The 21,038-nt window shown below is 49.0% G+C and overlaps 1 protein-coding gene across 2 annotated transcripts in view; it reads left to right on the top strand.

Annotated features, from left to right (window-relative positions):
* The first annotated feature begins 17,470 nt into the window (after positions 1–17,470).
* The window catches only part of PPP1R16B (protein phosphatase 1, regulatory subunit 16B), a 39,223-nt gene continuing 35,655 nt past the window's right edge, over positions 17,471–21,038 (top strand). The window contains exon 1 of one of the 2 annotated variants that reach the window (XM_009871808.1): positions 17,471–17,873. In XM_009871808.1, the coding sequence (XP_009870110.1) occupies positions 17,627–17,873 (247 nt within the window). In that variant the 5' untranslated portion in view covers positions 17,471–17,626. The remainder of the gene's footprint in view (positions 17,874–21,038) is intronic. The other variant, XM_009871809.1, reaches the window with a different exon arrangement.

Raw genomic sequence — 21,038 nt, 5'->3', positions numbered from 1 at the left:
CCTGCCCTCCCGGCTGGTCCCTCGGTAAATTCGGCTGAACCTGACCGAGTGATGGGGATGGGGTCCCCCCTGCGAGACAGATTCTACTCCGCTGGCGTTCGTGTTGAGGTTGGGTTTGTACGCTGGGTCATTGCACGAACCCCAAAGGCGCCCGAGACGTGAGTTCCAGGTGTTGGCTCGCAAATAGGTTTTCCTTGCTGTACGTAGGAACCCTCTGCCTCGCGGTATAATTCGGGTGCGGAAGGAATAGGCTGGAGGGAGCATAAGTATAAGCAGCTGCAATTCCTGAAATGGCATCGGGATTGCAAGCGCTGGATTCTATGCGAGATGGTGAAGGGCTTTCTCAGTCTCCTTCGGGTACTGGCAGACCCGGTGAACTTCAGCCTCGACTTCAGTGCCTTCTGCAGCTCCAGGGTCTGAGGTGTCAGTGGTGGTAGAGGTGCTTTTGGTTGACTCTGTTGACAAGCCAACACATTCATGGTTATATCTTTGCTTGCTTATCGCTAAATGGTCTTTTCTGCGCAGTGGTGGCTGCTCGGGGTGGAGGAGGATGCTTCCAACTACAATGGAGTAGCAGAGAAAGCGATTTCTCGCGTATTGTGAAGGAAGTGGAGGGCTTCACAAACCTGGGGTAAAAAACCCCAGAACTTCTCTGTTCAAGCCCTCCTGTGTTTAACAAATGCTCCGGGATCTTGGGGAGAAGCGGCTGCCTGGGCTGCCCTCGCTCTCACCTTGACCCAGCCTTCCTTGACCCAGGTGCCCTGAGCCCTGCCATTAATGTTAAGTGGTTTTTCACAGATGGAAGGGCCAAGCGCTGTTATGGCAGAAAGCAGAAGGGTTTTTTCTGGCTGGAACTGAATTCAGTCTGGAGGGAGTCATGTCCGTTGTGAAAGATGTAATGTAATAAAGAATACTTTTTCATTTATGTTCTTCCCTTCCTTGTTTAACTTCTGCGCTGTTGGTTGGGCTAAAAAGCTGTGGGTGATATTGAAAATGCTCTTGTTACATTATTTTTATGGGGTTTGCTTTGTGTCCTGAGATCACTCATGAGGCTAGGGGAAAAAAAAAAAAGAAAAGCTTATCTTCCTTCTGACTGGAAGACATAAGTGAGTATTTCATAAGAAAAATAAGGTTTAAAGTGTTGAACTTCACATATTTGTGGTGGATGTGATGAAATGCTGAGATACTGCATCTTCTTTTTTGCCATCAAGACCACGTGTCCAGGCTGCTCATTTCTAACAATGTCTTGTTGTTGAGTCCATCGTTGCAGGAAAAATAACTCTCTGAGTGGTGCTGGTACCAATTGTACCAACTCCTTGGTGCTTCTGCAGCCACGTTGTTAGAACCTTATTTTCCCTTGGTTTAATAATTTATAAAATGCCTGTTGCCTGTAGGCACATTTCATCCAGTAAAGAAGAAAAACACCAACCAGTGTTTACTGGTTACGGAGCCTGAGGTTGACAAATAATGAAGCTTTTGTGGATGAGGGAGTGCCTCATTTTTATCTTATATAAACCTGCGAAAATCCAGTTTGTGCTAGAAGTCCTCTGGGGATGTAACTCTCTTCTTATTCTGGTCTTTAAAAAGGTCTCTTGCCCCCTGGTGACAAAGTGGCTTTTAACTGTGACCTTCCTTAACCTGTTTTTGGGTCGGCTTCTCCTTTTTGCCTTGGCCTGTGTCTCACTCAAGTTTGGCAGCTCTCGTGTGTTTAACGATTGCAAAGGCAGCAAAACCAGGTCCTACATCTTCACACATTTAGCTTCAACGTGAAAGACACCTATCTCTTTTTGGGCAATAAATTACTCTCTCAAATCCTCTGCCAGATCCTTATGAACCACGATCATTAACTGCATTTTGAATCACTCATTGACCTGGAGGGGGAAAATTGGTCTGCAGTTAATCTTGTCTCCTTTGAAACTGCTAAATGATGATTCGGTGACCTTAGTGGGCAAATTATATCACTAGCTAATTGGCCTAAGAAGAAAAACTTGCCTGATATCAGACAAACTGACTGCTGTTGTTCTTTGCTCTGAAACCCTCTCTTGCTCCAGGTGGTGCCTCCAGTTTCAAATACTTTTGGGGTTTTGTTGAGGGGACGTGGTGAACTCTTCCTGCTGGAAAGACCTGTGTGTAGTGTCCGCTCCACCTCCAGCAGGCTTTGAAGGTATCATCCCTTAACATATTTGAAGTTTCCTTTCCCCTGTGGATAGCCCTCTCCTCTTCCTCCTCAGAGGGGAAAAGTGCTCACTGGGAGGTAACGTTTCTGGAGGACTCTGCCATGCCAAGGATCCCAGCAGAGCTGAATTTAGGAAGGAGATGAAAGCATGACGTGGGAGGTTCGCTCATCACCTCGCTGTCCCTGTCCCTGCTGTGGCAGAGCCCTTCTCAGGAGCGATGTGCCTCTCCCCAGACGCTCCTGGCAGCTTCGTGGCCCGACACTGGGACAGCGGGTCAGGATTAGCCCCTGCGTGGGCAACGAGACGGCTGGCTGAGGCCGGGGAGCGCGGGACAGTGTCAGCCTGACCTCGCTGCTTGTTGGCTTGGTGAAAATAGTTCAGGGCTGGCGGCTTCTCTGCCAGGAGAGCTGTAATTGCAGGTGAGTGCTGGTGTGGAAGCATCCAGGCATTCAGCCCTTCTTGCTGAAAGAGCTGCGGGAGTGGGCTGGGATGTGTGAAAGGGGTCAGCTGTTGGCTTTTTGCAAGGCTGTTAGTCGAGTTACACCACCTCCTAGGATGGCCTTGCCAGCTGGCTCATCCTTCAGGGAAGTTTAAAGAGGCTTATCGCAATCTTACTAGAAATCTGTCGTCTTCTATTAATCTACTTGTCTCTCCTCATCACCTTTCCATGTGCTCCCTCCCTCATTCATCTCGGCAGTGCCATCCTGCCTGCACTGCTGCTGCTCCGCACCAGCTGCGCCGCCCGCCAAAGTCTGGCTTAGGGCATGTTCATTTGTAGGCTGTCACTTTTTGCTGTCCAGCATGGCTTTTCTTTATCTATATACGCTATATTTTAAAAACTTCTTTTGAAGGTGATGCTCCTGGCCAGCAGAGCCCAGGTGCTTTGCAGGCTGGAGTGGAGGAGCAGGAGAATCACCGTAGCCAGGAGCGATCAGACTCCAGCTCTGAGTAAACCAAAGCTCACTCCTACTCCAGGTCCTGCTCGGTGATGGGCTCTGCATGGAGCACAGCTTGTCTTACCCCTTGCAGCAGCGTAAGGGGCTGATAATTGTGGCTGAGACTTACTGTCTGCCTGCACCTTCCCGTCTGAAATCAGGATAGTTCCCACTTTTGGGAGTAACACTGCACTTGGTTTGAGCAGAGAGCGTGGCGGAAGGGCAGCAGAAAAAGCTGTCAGACTCTGGGAGCTGAGAGGAGTATGAATGTTACACCCTGAGTCTCATGGCAAAGGGGAGAGCGTTTGTCCATGAGAACTGATGGTACCAGACTGGATCTGAACTCGCAGCGCCCCGCAGCATCTCTGCCTTCTAACAGCCACATGGGTACCAAGCTGAAAAAAATAATAGCTTGAGGAAGGCCAAGCCTTAATACCCCTACAAAGCAAACAAATGGTGTATCGTTTGACATGGATTAGGTGAGCTGCGAGCTCTCTGGCTTTGGAGGCCCCAGGTAGGAAATGCAAAGCCTTTGATAACGGTGGTTTGGCCATCCCTGCTCCCAGAGCCACAGCATCCGTGTGCTAAAGCAGGTACTGGTGCTGCCTGAAGCCGTGTATCAGCCTCTTCCCTCGACTTTCACAGGGGTGTGCTTTCTCCTGCACAGTGTGTTGTTTGCTATCCTTGAATATCGCTAGCTGGCAGGGAAACAGATCACTGAGGTTTGGTTTTTCTTTGGTTTTTTTTTGTTTTTTTTTCCTAGAATAGTCAGCTGATTTCATCCCATGGGAAGTGTTTGGAAAGCAGGAGACAGGTGGGTTTTTCTTCGTAGCCTTCCATGATTCCAGCAGGAGAAGCATAAAGTGGCAAGTGCAGTTGCTGGGTGCTTTTCTGTGTTTGCATTTTGAAAGAGTTTGATAGGCTGTGATTAATGAGGCTAAAGGGAAGCTTGATAAATGGTAAATTCAAATGAATCTCAAACAAAAATGGCTTTATAAGAAGGCTTTTGGTTGCGTGCAAAGTGCTGTTTGGTTTATGGTTGGCACGAGCTTGTCACAGGGGCTGTCCCTGTGCTGAGGTGTCCCCCCATGTGCTGGGTGGCAAGTCCTGCCCGAGCTATGTCCCTCCACACCCTCCTGCGGGCAGGTGTTTCTTTCCTGGTTTAGGTTATTGTAATGTTTCCAAATGTAGTTTATCCTATCTGCGTGCTGGAGCCCACCACGTCCCCATAGCCAGGCTCTAATTAAGGATGCTCTAAAAGCAGCAGGCCAGCTATCATGGCCTTGCAGATCAGAACCATTGGCCTAATCTATTTTTAAAGTGAATTAAACTAGAAAAAGGTACTGGCACTCTAGAATAAGAAACACCTGGGGAGTTAACCCAGAACAGTTGTTCTGCTTTTAATTTACACCCTATCTAACTTCAAAATAACTTTCCTTTCCATGTATGCAAGCTCTGTAAGCACAGGGCATGACTTAACCAAGATCACCTGACAGAGCTAGGAAAACATCTTTATTTCTCCTGAGATTTTCTCTGCATCACCTCCCGGTGATCGGCACACGCTCCTTAAGCATTCTTTTCTGTAATACATGTGTCCTGTTTCTTGCTAGGTCCCCTGCAGAGATTTTGTGCCCCTTTCTCACACTCACCTCTGTGGTTTGCTGTAGCTGCCCACAGCCACCCCTGCTCTCCTCCCGCCACGGGCTGTCGTTGCTGGTTGCTCACAGAGTGTCCCGAGCTCTCATCCCTCTTGGAGGTCCACGGTGAGATTGCACAAAGATCTTTTCTTAGGCTGGATGGGACCTTATCGCCTTTCTCGATGAGTCACTGTGAGCACTAGGTAAGAGGCGGCATCAGGTGCCTTTTCCTGAGCCGGGACTGATAACCTGAGCTGGCTGTACGTGGCGGGCGTAAATTATTTGCAACAGCTGGCCCGGGCGCTGCTCTCATGCTGCTCTCGCCTTGCGTTGGCTGCGTGGAGGAGTGGGGATATCTGCATGATGTTTTGAGTTGTGCTGAGACACTCTGCTGTTACCCTGCTGCTTCGGATTTGTCAAGCTCAAGTTAAATGTATATAATTTTAACATCTCATGATTCTTTGGGGGCTGACTCATGCTTTTTTGGCCTGAATGAATCATAGCTCTTGAACTCCATTGCTAAATTCATTATGCAACAATTACAGGGCTGGAAATGCCACCCTAAGTGCACACAAACAAGCTGGCAGCAGTTTTCTCCTCCTTTTCTCTTGCCCCGTGTTGCCAAGAGACCTTCCTTGTGAGTTTGCCCATTAGCTGTTGTCTCCACCCTGTAGGTGAGGGGCTGCTCAGAACGCTACGTCTTGATGCTTTGCCCTTGAGCTGGACAGGGCAGGAGTTGCAGGTTGGTTGTTTTTGGAAGAGGAGAGAGGGAACAGTCTAGGAGGAAAGGCTAGAGATGTGCGGCTTCACTCATCAGTGCCAGTTGCCTTAATTTTGCCCCAACGTCTCCATGTGATGTTATGGCATAGTCATGGCATCTCTAATGGTCTGTCTGGGAAAACTCCACGTATGAGGCATTGCCCTGCAGTGGCTGCATGTGGCAATATTGGATGTTAGCAGCATTTCACAGGCATAAATTGTGCTTAATTTCTTACCCAGCAGCTAAAAGGTCAAATAACCGTCTGAGGAGAAAGACCAATGAAGGTGTGAGGCCCATGCTGGCTGTGAAGTGTCTGGTAATACTCACCATCCATTTCTCTGCTTTGTGGTGCTAAGCTGAGATTTGGGGATTTGTGGAGGACTTGGCTTTTTGCTACTGAGGTCTTGAGCGAGAGCTCATCTGTTATGTGAAAATAAGAGGGGCTTTGTACTGGGTGGGCTTTGCTTGTTGACTTGCTTAACCCACCAAAGCAGCTGGTGGGAGCTGTGCTGTAGATCTGTCAGTGGGATGCAGAAGAGCTATCTCCACCATCTACAGGATCAGATTGGATTTCTGGCTTTCAGATGCCCCTGCTACCCGAATTTGACTTTCACTACAAGAACGCTGATCATTTTGCCATCCAGATAAAACTGCTTCTCGGAACAAATACTCAGCTGAGGTACATACCGGTTGACAGGTGGGTACCTGTGCCTGGGAAACCCTCCAGAAAGTCTCCCCTAGGAGCAGCCATTCTTCCCATCTGAGTCCTGGCCCTTAAATCTCGATGTCTTTGGGAAGAGTCTTTCCCCTCGAGCCAGTCTGTTTGCCCATCCAGGCATGACTGAACATCGAGACAGCAGAGGAGGATGGCTAAACCTTGTGCTCAGGGGTGGACGAGGTTCTCCTTGGTTCTCCTTGGCCTTATGGCAGCAGAGCACCAGGGCTTGTAATCCCAGAAATGACATAAGTAGGAAGTAGACGGATAAGGAAGAGAGTGGTACCAGAAGTTCTGGTACCATGCTCGTAGTCTAGTTAACCTGAAGTGTCCAAAATTATATTTTCAAACTAAGAAGTGGTAAATATTTGATGAAACCGAAAGTCAGAGCAACTATATTGTCAGAGCAGCAAGTCAAGCCAACATACCATCTCTGACTGTGGCCAAGAGTAGATGCAGAAAACATAGAAAGTAGGCCATGTATGGTGACGTGCAGGTTGATAACTGTGCCTAAAAATAAGGTACTTTAGAAACATAAAATCTGCCTTGCAAGCAAGGCAGTGGCAAGCTGCTCTGAGTGTCTGATTTAAGACTGAAGCTGGTGATGTTGGCACTGCAGAAAGCTGCGCTAAGGTTTTGTTAGTATTTTGCTAGCAAAACATTTTGTTTCAGTCTGGTGGTTCACGTTGTAGATAAGACAAGTAGCTGTGGAGCTGTGCTTGGGCAGAGGTGGCAGCGAGTGGCAGTGACGGGACTGTTGGTGGAGATGCTTTTCCTCAGCCAAGTGCTGCCGGCAGCAGCCCGCTTCCTCTGCGGAGTTTCTGCTGATCTGCATTTTAAGGAGCCTTTGTCCCCTTGAAGTATTGTGGTCCAACTTTCTAGAAGATGAATTTATAATATTTCTGCAGTCACCAAGGGAAAACAGTCTTGATGGCCCTGTGGTAGCAGTGTCTGGCGGTGCTGTGGTGAATGGGCTGACGCTGGTGCCCTGCAGCAGCTGTACCCGCTGGGCTGGAGGGCTGGTAGGATCTGATCAGCAGCCTCAGGGCCTCTCTTCTTGCATGCTGGTGGCTGGCCTTGGCCTCCAAAGGCTAGACGGACAGGAAGATGAGTTTTTGGGAGTGGAGAGGTGACATGTACATGCTTTAGTAGTGGAATAAGTAAGTCATTGTGGAGTTCACCAGTAGAAGGGCAATGCCTTAGAAAGCAAATCCAGATGTTTGAGCTGTATGGAGCCAAACATCCCTTAGATAATTCATTTTTCCCAAAGTCCCACCTCTTTATGGTCCCAGCAGAGCCTGTGGGCACCCACTGGTCCCTGCACAGTAGAGGCAGGTGGGTAGCACCGAACTGAGTAGATGTATGGGCTTGCTGAGGGATGCAGGATGGGTCAGAGGGTACCCTTTTGTGTTATTAGGTTAAGGTCTTTCGAGGATTATTGGGACGGTTATAGATTTGCCCATTAGTAAGTATTAGAGTTGAAAGCATTTTGTTAGCAATAATTAAATACGACTGCTATTTAAAAAGGGTAAATCAGATTGTTGGGAAGAGCATCCTCTCTTAAATCTCCCACAAAATCAATGTTCTTCCTGTCAGGTGTTTAATAAATGCTTCCAAGTCCTGCTGGTCAGATCCAAGCCCAACACAAAGCACCACATGATCCTGACAGCAGCGCTTCTTACTGCCCTTTCCAGACCTCTCCTCGCACTGTGATGGGCTGCTCCGCCTGTTTAGCTCTGGCTCCTGGGTGCTCTGAGCTGGGTGGTTGTTGTGCCTGGCTGGTGACATCCATCCTATGGACGGGGGCAAATGCAACGGGCTACATGGTGTTTGCTCCTGTGGTCTGGTAGTCTGGGGACTTCTACTTTCTGCATGAGTTGATGCATCCACCTGGACCTGACCTTGGATCGCTCTTTGCTGTGGTCTGGGTGCCCAGCCTGGGAGTGGTTATTGCCTTTTGGTGTCAATGTTGGTACAGCAAACTCCAGTAAGGATGTGTAGGGAGAAGTCTTCTCTTGCATACCGGCAACATCCTACAGTGTGAACCCAATGTGCTTTGTCCCTTCCTCCCATGTGATTGTCGTGGTGGTGACTTCGCAGAGGTGACAATGAGAGCGGGTGTCTCCGGGGAAAGGCACGTTTCTGCAAAAGCCCTGCTGCTGAAACATCCCGGGTTGGCACGGCTTGAGGTGCCTTGGAGCTGTAAATGGAAAATCAGGCACTTATCTAGCTTGTTGCTATGCCAGGATAGGGCTGTTCCCAGGATTTCTTTTAATTTTTTTTTTTCCCTGTGGGCCAAAATGTGTGTGAGTGACTTTAAACAATGGAAGGATTTCTATTAAAAAGGCTGGAGTGCGAGCGAATAGGGCTTTAATTTGTATCTTAAGGGAAGGGTGTGGGCGCTTGCGATGATGTTTTTGAGATTCTGTTGGAAATTAGCTTTGCTTTTTTTCTTCCCCATGCCTTATTTTAAAGCCTGTTTGGGGGAAAAAAAAATTGTCGTCTTTCAAATTACAGAGCTCTAAATGTGTAGTTTAAAATGTCAGGAAGGGCGATGCAGTTTTGAAAGACTCTACGCATCTGTGTCTTGCAGGGCTGATAAAAAAAGGAAGCTTGAACCAGAAAAAACCCCATCCAAAAAATAGGAGGTAATGTCGCTGTCACAGATGGGTCGGGCTCCTTTCCCTGCAGGTGTTTGCATTGCAACCCACACTCACTTATGTGCTGTGGAAAAAATAAATGGAGAGACGAATTGGAGACTTATGCCCTCAATTAATTTTTGTTCCACATAATCGGAGCTGCTGCATGCCTTTCCTTCAATATTTAACTGCCTGGCTCAGAAGATGGGGCTGCTCTTCTGCGAGGGAAGTTGGGATTCGGTTCATGTTTGCACAGAAATCCCATTCTGATCTTTCTTTCTTTGCCTAAGGGCGGGGATCCTGCTGCTCCTCTGATACTAGAGATAAATTTTGTTAGCAGATACTTTTCTCAGGGAGAGCAAAGGGGAGAGGGGAGTGGTATGTAATGAATTCTTGGAGGAATAAAATTTCCTTGTCTTCAAGCATCATCTCCTCTAGAGACTTAGGGTGCTGCCTTGAGCCTGTCTGCGCTGTCTCGGGTGCAGTCAGTGGGGAGCAGAGGGGAGAGCTTTGCTCATGGTTTGATGTATACAGTCCTCATCCGAGGGAAAAAAAAATGAATCAGTGCAATTAGTGTGTGCTCTCTGCAGATTTACAGACTGTTGAATAGTTTTCTCTATCGCACTAGGTTTAAAGGGGACGGCTTGTTTTGATGTGTAGTTTCAAATTGAGCCCTGAACTTAGTTTCTGATTTTTAACTCAATTCAAAAGCACAGTTAGATTTTTCAAGTTCAGACTAACTGAAACGTCCCTCTCCCTTCCTTGTGTGGCAAACAGAGCACCCGAGAGCCCAGGGGGTCTGTTTTTAACTGATTCACCAGTCGATCTGAAAGCAGGAGGCAAACCTGAGATTTCACCCTCAGAAAGCAAAAGGGGGCTGAGCACTTTCTGCAGCTCGAAGACACCCTTGGAGGTGCACCCAGCCCAGAGTTATGCCTCAACCCTGGAGGAGCCCGTGGAGCTTGGTTACCTCTCCTTGGGAGCCTGGTTGGTAAGTAGAATATTGGGGAATAAAAGCAGAGAGGGGAGGAAAAATCCCAAACTTCTTACTGAACATAAAAACTACCCACATAAAAGTTTTGGATTTGAAAATCCACTCAGGCAAGTGGAGTTTAGTGCAGAAAAGTGGCAGCCTTGAAAGAGCTATGCGGAGCAGGCACAGAAAAGAGCATTTGCTCGATGGATCTTCTAGATTAAGGTTTTCTAAAATGCCCCTGAGTTCTGCTGCCTTGCGCTGGGAATTGAGCTTAAGGAGCAGCTTTGCGCAAGAACCACATGAAGGGGAGCAAGCGCTGAGCTGGTCTAGCTTTAATGCTCTGGCTTGCTCCTAAATCAGGCATGTAAGCTGGGCTTGAGCAGGCATCCTACTAAAGGAAAGTCCTCTGCGGTTGCCGCTGTGATCAACGAACCCGAAGACCCAGCTCTTCAACTAGATATAGGAGCTCAATGGCAAGCATATATACATCTGGGGACCATGTCTGGGTTGGTTTTGCTCATCACTGAGGTGCCCCTGGAAAGAGCAGAGTGTTTCCAAGCATGCTGATGTGGGGGAGGACCGCTTGGCACAGACGGTCTTTTTTCTCTCTAAGGAAGCCCACGTTGAATTATGGATAGGAGAAAGAATGTATATTGTGCTGTGTTGAGTGTTTACAGGAAATATATAGTGAAAATACTGAGGGGCTTTCCTCAAACAACTGCCGATATTGTTAGGAGTGGAACAGTTGGGAGGAGAAAAGAATGAGGCACTTACAATTTTCTATTTCCTGCGTTGGCTCCAAAGAGATTTTTTTTGATGTGCTGTTTCACCTTTTTCTTCTTGCTCGTATTTCATTCCCACTGCTACGAAGGAGCTCATTGAAGAAGGAGAGATTATCTGGAACTAGAGATAAAGCAGCCAAACCAAAATGTTTTTAATTCTCTGGGGAGGAATTTAGTCTTAAATTTTGAGCTTTCCATTAAGCAAGAAAAATAGCTTACATTGATGCACCTTTGCCACCAGGCTTACCTTTGCATCAAGCAGCAATGAAACTTCCTTTGCTGCAGACGGGTAAAACAGTATCTTCACTTTAAGAAGGTAATTGGGGCACAGATTAAATTACTTATTTTGCATACAAGAAACCTGTGGGAAAGCCAAGAATCTCTCCTGAAACTCCCAATTTCTGATGAGGTCTCTCACCTGGAGCTGGTTTTTGTTCCAGCTTTTCCTCAGCAGCACTCCAGGGCAGACTGTAGGACTTGTGATCCCTAAGGGGTCTTGGCTGAAGTATCTTCTTTTTATTTTCTTTTTTTTCTCTAAGTGATGTTTCCTGCTACCTTCCCCTTCATTCCTTCAGAAGCAACCATTTGTTTGGAAGCTCTAAGCCTCTGCTGCTTAAAATGCTGCAGAAGCCCTGCGCGAGGAAAGGAACTGTTTGCTTCTGTGATAGTGAAATTAGACCACCTAGCAACAATTTTCCAAATTTTTACTCCTCCCCGTGGGTAACCTGCGGGTTCTGCGAGGCTCGCAGTGCAGGGAGAATCCCATGGTGCGTGCAAGAGGAATTTGCTATAAGAAGCCATAGTGAGAGCTGTTAAAGTAGCACCACGGGATGAGTGAGATTTCGCCAATACCTTGTGGCTGGAGCGTGTGGACTAGAAATAATAATTCTGAAGTGGTGATCTAGCTCTTGCAATGATGTTGCTGCCTGAAGTCAGACAAGTGACCTTATTCTGCATTCATCTGTTCTTCAGTGGATGCTCTCTCTGGAAGAACGTTCGTTACGTATTATTTTAGAAGTACGGGCTTAGGTGTATGTCAAGCTGTTGTCCAAAGTGCTGCCTGGGGCGGCGATCAGGGCGCATGTGTTACCGGTGGCAGGTTTGTGACTCCAGCTTTGCTCTCAGCCCTGACATCCTGGAGGAGATGGTGGTCGGTGCACACCTGCGTTGCGGTCGTTGCACAGAAATCCGGACGAGGGAGGTGGTACAACCTGTCTGGCAGGGTGTGATACTGGAGAAGTAAAAACTGCAGTTTCAGAAAAGGAAGGAGGCCCTTCAGGAGGCTGGAAATGCTGCGTTTGGAATTGCTTATAACGGCAGCATTTCACCATGGGCGTTCTCCCCTGGGCTTTGAGGGAAACGTGACTGTCCTGTAGCATTGCAGACAAAAGCAAGTATTTTGGGGCTGTGATTCCTCAGAGGGGCAGGCCTATCTCTTCTGATTTGAGTTCCCCTTCCTAGTTTGCTGTACGGTCGCTGTTGGTGTCTGACTCTCTTGTCTGTCTTCATTTGCAAGACCCAGGGGCTGAATCCCCTGTTACAAGTGTGTAAGGCTATAAGGGTTTGGATTGTTGGGTGGTAGGGTTTGATGCAGTGCCCTTGCTGATGATGCTCTAATGAAATGTTTTTCTAAAGGGCATGAGGTGAGAGAACCAGTTATAGTAATGAAAGAAACCCTCATTCTAGGCTATGATCTTAGCATGGAAGACCCTCTTGTCTTGATGGACCCTGTGCTAATTAAAAAAAACTGCAAAACCCTACAAACCCCAAGTGCCCCTGATCCAGAACTGGGCTCACTGTGCCCATCAGTAGGCCAGAAGAAGGGTTTGGTTTCCCATCTTCCCAAAGGTGTTGCAGGGAGCAGCTTGTGTGACGGCCATGGGGTGGGGAGCACCCTGGCAGAGCCGGTGCAGTTACGTGCTCGGCCGTGACACCGTTTAGGAAATGACCTGGAATGTGTTCCTCTGGGGAGGATGGGAGGGGGATGCTGCTGCCCTTCTCATCCCCAGTCTGAGGGAATGCAGCTCAGCTCTTTGTGTATGGTCAGCCCCATGGCACATCCACTCTCTGGGCAGTCCCCCACTTTGTTCTCCCTTAGGGACAGTTGGAATCCTGCGCCTGCCTGTCCCTGCAGCTCCTGCCTGTCCCTCAGTCTTGTTATCTTGGTGGCTTTCTGGCCATCTCTATGTGGTGTTATGGCTGCTGGGCTGCCAGTGAGCTCTTCCTCTCATCTGGGAGCAAGTGATGAAGAGCTGCTTCTTCCAGACCTTGGGGAGATCCTGGCCAACAGCAGAAGCAGCAATGCAGAGCATGTCTTCAGCTGCCTTCTCAGTGAGCCCTTCGTTGGTGCTTCGTTGCTGGAGGATGGGTTCAGCAAAAGGGGTGTAATGGGCTGGTCATCCAGCATTTCATGGGGCAGGGATAGCACAGATTGGCCTTGGCCCTGGTAGGAAGCAGAAGGGGTGAATTTGGCAATTCCTCACCTTGCCCTGGTGCAGGAGTTGACCCCTGAATTAAATAAATAAATCAGGCAGCCACCTCCTCTGCAGACTGCTTATGCCCTCAGATCTCTGCTACAGGCTTTCGTGCTTGGTTTCCAATTCCAGCTGAGAGAAGATTAGCTTGGGGTGGGGAGGAGAGGGCTATTTCTGTCGCTCTTCATGCCACTGCGTTGACTTTATGCTGCAGACGCCTCACCTAATTGCCTGGGTCCAATCCTGCAGGTGCCTCCAGTGAATGAGAATCATCTCCTGGGCTTCAGAAGTGGCTGCTCACATACCTGGGTTTTGAATTTTCCCTTTGCTTGAAAGATGTACAATTAAGAAGAGTTCTCTAGTTGCTGAACTATTTCATTTCAGGGGTCCCATTCCAGGGTTGCTCTTCCATGGTTTGTGTTTTTTTAAAGTGGAATAAACTGATATCAATTGATGACACTTAAGTGAAGGACTCTTGTAAATGTTTGTGTTCTGCTTCAGTGTCATGCTGTGCTTAAAGTAGTGCCTTGGGGAGATCTGATGGAGGATTTGCAGGACTCAGCTCCAGCTTCATCATCTGGTGGGGAGGCAAGGAGGCTCTCTGGCTGCGTGGCTGTTTTAGTGGATCCGGATCCTTCCTCAGCATTATTGTGGCAAAGCGTCTGCAAGTTGAATGCTTCGTAGGAAGGTCGTGGGGGACAGCTCTGAGTGTGCAGTGGAACGAGAAAATAAGCACACTTGGTTTTCTCCTTTGAGGGTCGCAAGTGCCCACCTCTGAGTGCGAAATGGGAAGAAGCATGTGTGCAGGAGGCAAAGGACTCCTTGCTTAACCGCTGACTGGGTAAACTCTCACGTCACAGGATCGATCTCCTCTGGTGTTGCAAGTGAGTAACCAGGGCTCAGAAAGTCCTTTAGAGCTCAGCGAGATGGATCTTGCACCGGACTGAGACAAACGTACAAGAAATGCCAACTGTTTAAAAGAAACGATGGCGTTTGCCAACACCTGAGTGCCCTTTGTGAGGAACCATCTTTGATGCGGCTGGAGCGGCTCTTCCTCTGCCACGGTGCCGGGAGGATGGCGACTGCACAAGCATGATGCGACAGCGAGCGTCTCACCTTCCTTTCGGCCCCTGGAACAGGGTCCCCCATTGTCGCCGTGGGCCGGGGCCGCCCGCGCCTGGCAGGATGTGCTCGGCACGGCGACAGGCAGATCTGCTGAGCTCATGGAAACTCAGCTCGGTCTGATGCGAGGAACAACACTTTTTTTTTTTTTTTTTAAACCCACCTCTTTAAATAAAACAGAAACCAAAATGTGATGCCTTGCAAACCACAGACACCCACACAGACAGCTTCTGTGTTGCTTTGCAGGTAAACGAATGCTGGGGCCTGAAGCTGCGCTACAGTTGGAGTGACTGGTTTGTGCTATGAGAAGTCAATGTGGGATTTTTTGGGGTACAAGGAAGAAACCAGGTCATTGGAAAACAGGCAGCCAGAGGGATGGAGCCAAAGTCTCTCTGGAGGATGCTGGGGGATTTGTACCTAAGTCTGGGAGAGGTTGAGCTGTGTTCCCTTCAGGCAGACCTCTCTGCTCGGTTAGAGGTTCGTTTGAGGAGACATCAGTGTCTTGTGCCTCCAGAGGTCTCTTGGTGTCTGTGGATCTCCTCTCTCCATTTCATTCCCCTCTGTAGGCCACTCCTCTCTTTTTGTTCTGTTGTCAGCGCAGGAGGATGAGGTACATGCAGGAAAGGTGAAACATGGGCAAGCAGAGCAAGCCACACTTCTTCTTTCTTTATAAATCGCTGTCCTGTTGCTCGTTCCAAGGTGCGGTCCTAATATGACCAAGAAAGCTTCCAATTTTTTTGGATGGGGGGCTAAACAGGGAAACGGTGAAATAAGGCTTCTTTGCTGTAATAAACCTGCAGAATTAGGTCCTTGTTTCTACTTCAGGTGTGTTTTGGAAAATATTTGTTCATCTTTCAGGGAACAATGGCAGAAGTGGCCTGGAAAAGGAGCGGGGTGGGAGTGCCGTGTGATATGCCGAGAGGCATTTCCTGCCCTTATCTCCCCTCCTTCGAGGTATTGTAAGCCGGGCTTCAGATGTGCAGCCTGTGTTACTCCAGCAGAGATCGCCAAAAAAGATACTTCCCCAGGAATGTTTTCCAAGGGGCAGGAGCTGTGCGGAGTTCAGGAGAGATGGCGAAGAGCTTTCCAGCCAAGTGCCTGTGCTTGGAAAAACGTGTCTGGCCCAAAATGAAAGCTTTTTTGGGAAGTGGGCTGCATTTACACTGCTCCTCTCGGGGAGGATTTCTGGGGGTCTGTGGTGAGTCCCGGCTCACCGGGCCAGGGATCGTTGCGCAGGGCTCTCATGCTGTGGAGGGGCCATGCCGCGCTTCCCTCGCTTTGCAGTGGCACGCTCAAGTCGTGAGCTGATCTTTTCCATCTCCGTGTTTAAATTTCTAGGTAGCTATGAAAAACTGCAAGGACTTAGGCCTGTCCCTATGTGGAACTAAAGCTTTAAGTTCTTGTGAGATGGAATAGTTTGTTTTTTTTTGTTCAGGTCTATCCTGAAACCCTCAAAATAAGGTTTACAGATGCTGCTGAAGCTGCTCTTGGCCTGTTACTGGGTAAGGCGACTGCCCAGGACCCGCCTGCGTGCTCTGGCTGAGTTTGTTTGTTTTCAGTTCTCAAACCAATTATCTTGCGGAGGAAACGGCGTGCCTTGCTGTCAGCCTGCCGTGATATTTATAGGTAAGGTCAAACCCCTGCGGAAGGTCTGCAGCGATGTTTGGAAGCAGTGGGTGTCTCAACCTTGCGAAATTCACTGGGATGTGGTGGGTGTGCTGCATGGCACAGACAATTCCCTGCAGCTCCTCAGAGTGACGCCTCCCCGACTGGGCTGCTTAGTCCTCTGAAGAGGGGTGAATGGTGGCTTTTCCTGTCTTGGCTGGGTGGGGTAGGGTTTGGTATCCTTGCCACATCTCTCACCTGAGTCTAGCTACCTCTCTTCTGCTGCTATTTATCCCATAGATGCTTTCCATCTATTGCGCATGAGGCTGTTGCGTCCTTTTTTTTTTTTTTTTTTTGGAGAGTTGAGGGTTGAGCAAGGAATGGCTTCAGCTGCCCTGTTGGGGCTTTCTTAGGTGCTTGTGAGTAGTTACTCTCCACAGTCTCCCTTCCCCATCAACTCTTCTTCCCCCTGAAAGCTGGTTGAACCATAAGAGCTCTTGTCTCACACGTGGTTGTTTGCAGCTTACCTCGATTTGGCACGCTGGCCTTGCCATTCGATGTGCTTTGTACAGGTCTGTTTGGAAAAGACTCATTCAATTTGCTCATGACATTGGCTTTATTTCAAATGCACCTTTCTCTGTTGAAACCTTCCTGAAATCTAGGACATGCCTCCTCCTTCTGTGCAGTAGATGCCTGGGCAGCTGCCCATGGGTCGCTGTGCTGATCGCTCTGCACATAGCACTGCTCGGAGGTCTCTGACGTTGTGATCACGCTGAGAGTCCAGGGCTGTGATTTAACTGCTCTTGTTACTGTGCTTGTGGAGCCTGTACAGCAAAACCAGAATGAGCTAGTGTTTGGCCAAGAAAAAACCTGAAGGAAGAGAGGAACAAACCCAAACTCACATGTTTTTAAGTGGCTGAAGTGGTTTAAGTGTTACTAATACCTCCCTGGAAGCCACGTCCTATCCGTCTGCTCTCAGCTAGCATTGAGGTGAGGAGCAGCTGATGGATGAAGTAGAAGAGTGCAGATGATGCCCCTGGTGGGTAGAGCTACTCTGGGAAAACCTGCTAGAACTCCGAGCATTGGATGGAAGTTCCACGAATCTCCAGCTTCTGGGTTATTTGTGCTGCGGATGCCTCGCCTGTTGCCCTGGGCTCTGCCTCTGCAGTCCTGGTCCCCTGTACCCTGTGTTTTGCTGCTCAGACTGAAATGCTTCAGGGAGGTGGCTGCTGGTGTGCGTTGGTGCAGTGTGATCCTGGCTGCAGTGCTGGGGACATGGGTACCAAGGGGTGATGGTTTTGCTGGGAAGGGCCAGCTGTCTTGGTACTTGAATCTCTCCTGAGTTGTCTGAGGAATGATATCAAATACTGTGGAAGGTCTTTGCTCATTAAGACTTCTGGTCATACGAGGGCTACCTTGAACTATAGGTGTGAATGAGTTGCACGCTGTAACTACTTAATCAAGAGGGTTTTGCTTGAGTATTTGGAGTGTGTGAAGAGGGGAATCAGTGAGAACAACTAAGCAATTAAAACTAAGTAAGCTGCCTTTTGACATGTTAGATTGCCTGTTTTGTTTTCCTATGGACTCTTAGTTGCTTGTCTGCATGGAGTGATGAGACTTCATTCTTCACACTTTCCTCCTCCTTTCAGGTTTCTACCATATTCTCATCAGACACTGCAATGGGCCTTTCCCAACTTGGCCTCAAGATGCTGGTATAGCGGCAGGCGGCTGCGATCAGAGGAGCTGAGGTGGGACGTCGCTTCCCGCTGGGACATCCTTCAAGCCCTCCCTCTCAGCAGAAGCGATGGATGCCCACGTGGACCTCCTGACGGAGCTGCAGCTGCTGGATAAGGTGCCCACGCTGGAGAGGCTGCGGGCAGCCCAGAAGCGGAGGGCTCAGCAGCTGAAGAAATGGGCGCAGTACGAGAAGGAGATGCAGCACAAGAAGAGGAAGCACGAGAAGAAAAGAAATGCCGTTAACCGAAAGAAAGTGTCTTTTGAAGCCAGTGTTGCTCTGCTGGAGGCTTCTCTGAGGAACGACTTGGAGGAAGGTATGGCACTTGTATCTGGTAATTTCTTTGTCTGGCTATGTGCGAAGTCTGTGTAGTACTGTGGTGTACAGAGGCATCTGTGTTTACGTGGACTGGACTACCTTGGTATTGGTTTCTGGAGTGTTGCCATCTCTAACACAGCTGTGGGGTCCTCAAAGCACGATGTGACACCGGCGTTACATAGATCAACATCAGGAGTGAGCACAGAATGCCATGGTAAGGCAGGAGTATGACCAAGGTTTGGAGAGAGAGAGATGGCTTTCATCTCCTTCCTTTTCACGCTGTCTTCTTACAGAACGTGTGAAACACTTCTTTGCCTTCTCGGTGTGCCTCCTTTAGTAGTTTTTCAGAAGTTTGTCACAAGAATTTAATGTCACTGTAAAACTTCATCTTCCCAGCTTGGGGGGATGGATTGAGAGCTACACAGATATATGAATTTTTTCCCTATTCAAAACACTGAAAAGCATGACTTTGCTTAATGCTTCCTGTAGAATAGAACTGCAAATTGTTCAGAAGTTGGTTTAATTGCACCATTTGAAAGTGGATCAAAGTGCTTTGCTTTTGCTTCAAAATCTGAAGGGAGGAAAAAAAAATGTCTAAAAGTCAATCCCCATTAGCATCAGCACAGTATGATGAGGGGGAAACCTGCAAGTTCTGCAGAGCCACAGCTTGCTTCTCTGCAGAGAAGTGAAAATATTTCTCACAGTAGACCTGGAGAAGCTTTTGGGGTGCAGACTCTGCCAGGCAGCAAAATTAGTGTGATCATTTTGATCCTTTGGCATGAGATGCTTAGGAAGCCTGGCCAGTTGAGCTGCATCTCTGCAAGGGAATCCAGCTTCTTTTGCAAGCAGCAGCATATATTTGCCTGGTACGTGGGTGGAAGGCAAGGACCTCGTCTTGTCTTGTGAGGAATCTCCTCAAACTCACAGCCCTGTTTCTGAGAAGGGCACCGTTACTTGTCCTCGTGTGCATGTTTTGCACCTGCTTGGAAACAGAGCGCTTGCGGGAGGACAGTGATGCCTGCCTGGGCGGTGTGTTACGAGCGTTTGCCAAGCCCTGCTGTGTGTCTGCGCTTTTGTGTGCATTTGTAGCCTCTCTCTGGGAGAGCAGACCTGTGATAATGCCCTGGAAGCTGCAGGTTTTGATTTCTTTCTTCCTTGCTTTCAAGGTTTAACAGCTGCTTCCACCTCTCTGCTCCAGTGAACCTGTGGTTTTTTGCTCTGAGCCGTTGTAGTCTTCTAGAAGAGCCCCAGCAGCGAAGCCAACTAGAGCCCTACTGTGAAATTGTGTCTGCTGGAGCTGACAGATGTATGACTTGTATCACATCTGCCTGTGCTGGCAGACACTTGGCAGGGTATGGTATGGCTTTGGGTTTTGTACCCAACTGCCTACCTGTGAGTGTCGGGTCACAGCATTGGGGGGGATGACGAGCGTTTCATCATCCTCTCCTTCACGTGGTGATGGTGCCTCTGTTCAGTGCTGGGTCTGGAGGGCGCGATGGGACCCACGGCTCTGCGAGAGGCCCAAGCTTATAGTTTTGCTTTCTGGATTTGCATCTGGGGGTTTGGAAAAAGAAAAGCTCCTTCACTAGCCGCCTCACAAATATCGTCTTATTTCGTGAGAGATGCACGAAGGGTGGAGATATCTGCAGGGCTTTCAGCTCATGACTTCACTCCTTTCCTCCTGTAAAGGAAAATCCATTGCTGCAGGTCTCTGTTGGCACTCTATGTAGTCATGTTGATCGTTTTCCGTAGGTGAGCCCAGGTCATGGGCTTTAGCTGTTAGTTGTTCTTTCCGATGCGATGCTGGATACACCAAATGTGATAAAGGCGCTTCCCTGCTCAGTGGAAAAATCAACCTCTGCACCTGCCGGAGAGGGCAGGGGCTGTATCCCCGGCGCCACAGGTGCTTCCCCTGTGTAGCTGCATTTTTCAGATGCTTCGAGTTTTTAAATTCCTGTTTTTTTCATGATGAATTAATTTAAGTCCTAAAACTAGTGTGTGGGCAGGTTTTGTCCTGGCTCTGTCCTCTCTTGCTGTGGGACCACTATAAAGGGGAGGAGGGGACAGAGTCCAACCCACATGCCAAACTGGGAAAATTCCTTCCCAAGTGCTCTGGGCCAAAGTGAGGGAATTCATGGGCTTTTGGAGGTCCCGGGTGATTATTTTGGTGTATGAATCATCTTTTGTTTCCATGTGGGAGGTGGAGGGGGAGGTGAAATATAAGTGATTAAGTGAAGTTAACGTGAGGAAGGTAAGAGAGGTGGGGGTGCAGCTGGCACACGTCACCTCCGAGCTGCCTCACAGCATGTGTGCCATTTCCATTCTTTGTCATTTTTCTGTACTTTTGTATTTAACATACTCCTGAAGTGACAGAGGGGATGGTAGCAGGAGTTGTGCAAGGAAATCTGGGAATAGAAGGCAGAGTTGGATAGCCAGCTGGCTCTTTGTCCGGGAGGTGTCTTGTGCTGAGCCACCCTGGCTTCCCACCGAGCCTGTGACCTGTCCGGCTCTGCAAATGCAACGGCCTCAGAGAAGACGACTTTTTTCTCTTGCAACAAATCCAAGTTTTTCTGCGGCTGATGAGTCCATGGGTGACTGAGCGTGTTGCAGAGTCGCTGTGTCTCGGCATGGTGGCAGAGCAGGACTGAAGGCGAGGGCTCCTGGGGAGCGTCAGCCCCAGTGTGGGCAGGAGCTGCGAAGGGGTGATGGCTCCTGCCTGCTTGTTCCACACATCTTCTGCGACAGATCTGTCAAAATATCCTGAGTTTAACAAACAAGCTGCTATTAAAAGCTCCTTTGGATCTCTGCTGACAGAACCAGGGTAGGGAGCGCACTGCAGACGCGCTGGTGGCAGATGTGAGCAGACAGTCACGCCAGGCGGAAGCAGGTGCTGGCAGTGACCCCAGAGTGCGGGCAGCGGTCCCCTTGGGCTGGGACGTGCTGGCCAGGACCTCCGATTTGGGAAGCTGAGATGCCTGCAGACAGTTCATGGGTGAGATCTGAGGTGAGAGCAAAGCGCTCCCAGTTGCCACACTGGACCCGCTCGGCTCTCCCCACGGAGGAACTGGGACGGGCAGGCTGTGGAGGGGCACCACGCACAATCCCCGCTGGAAGTGGAAATGTGTTCAAGCCCTCACCCAGCTCTAGGCACGATCTGAGCTGG

The sequence above is a fragment of the Apaloderma vittatum genome, unplaced genomic scaffold, assembly GCF_000703405.1.
Source record: "Apaloderma vittatum isolate BGI_N311 unplaced genomic scaffold, ASM70340v1 scaffold20266, whole genome shotgun sequence".
Taxonomy (NCBI): Eukaryota; Metazoa; Chordata; class Aves; order Trogoniformes; family Trogonidae; genus Apaloderma; species Apaloderma vittatum.
Note: the sequence above shows the minus strand (reverse complement) of the source record. Positions and strands in the feature narration are given on the sequence as shown.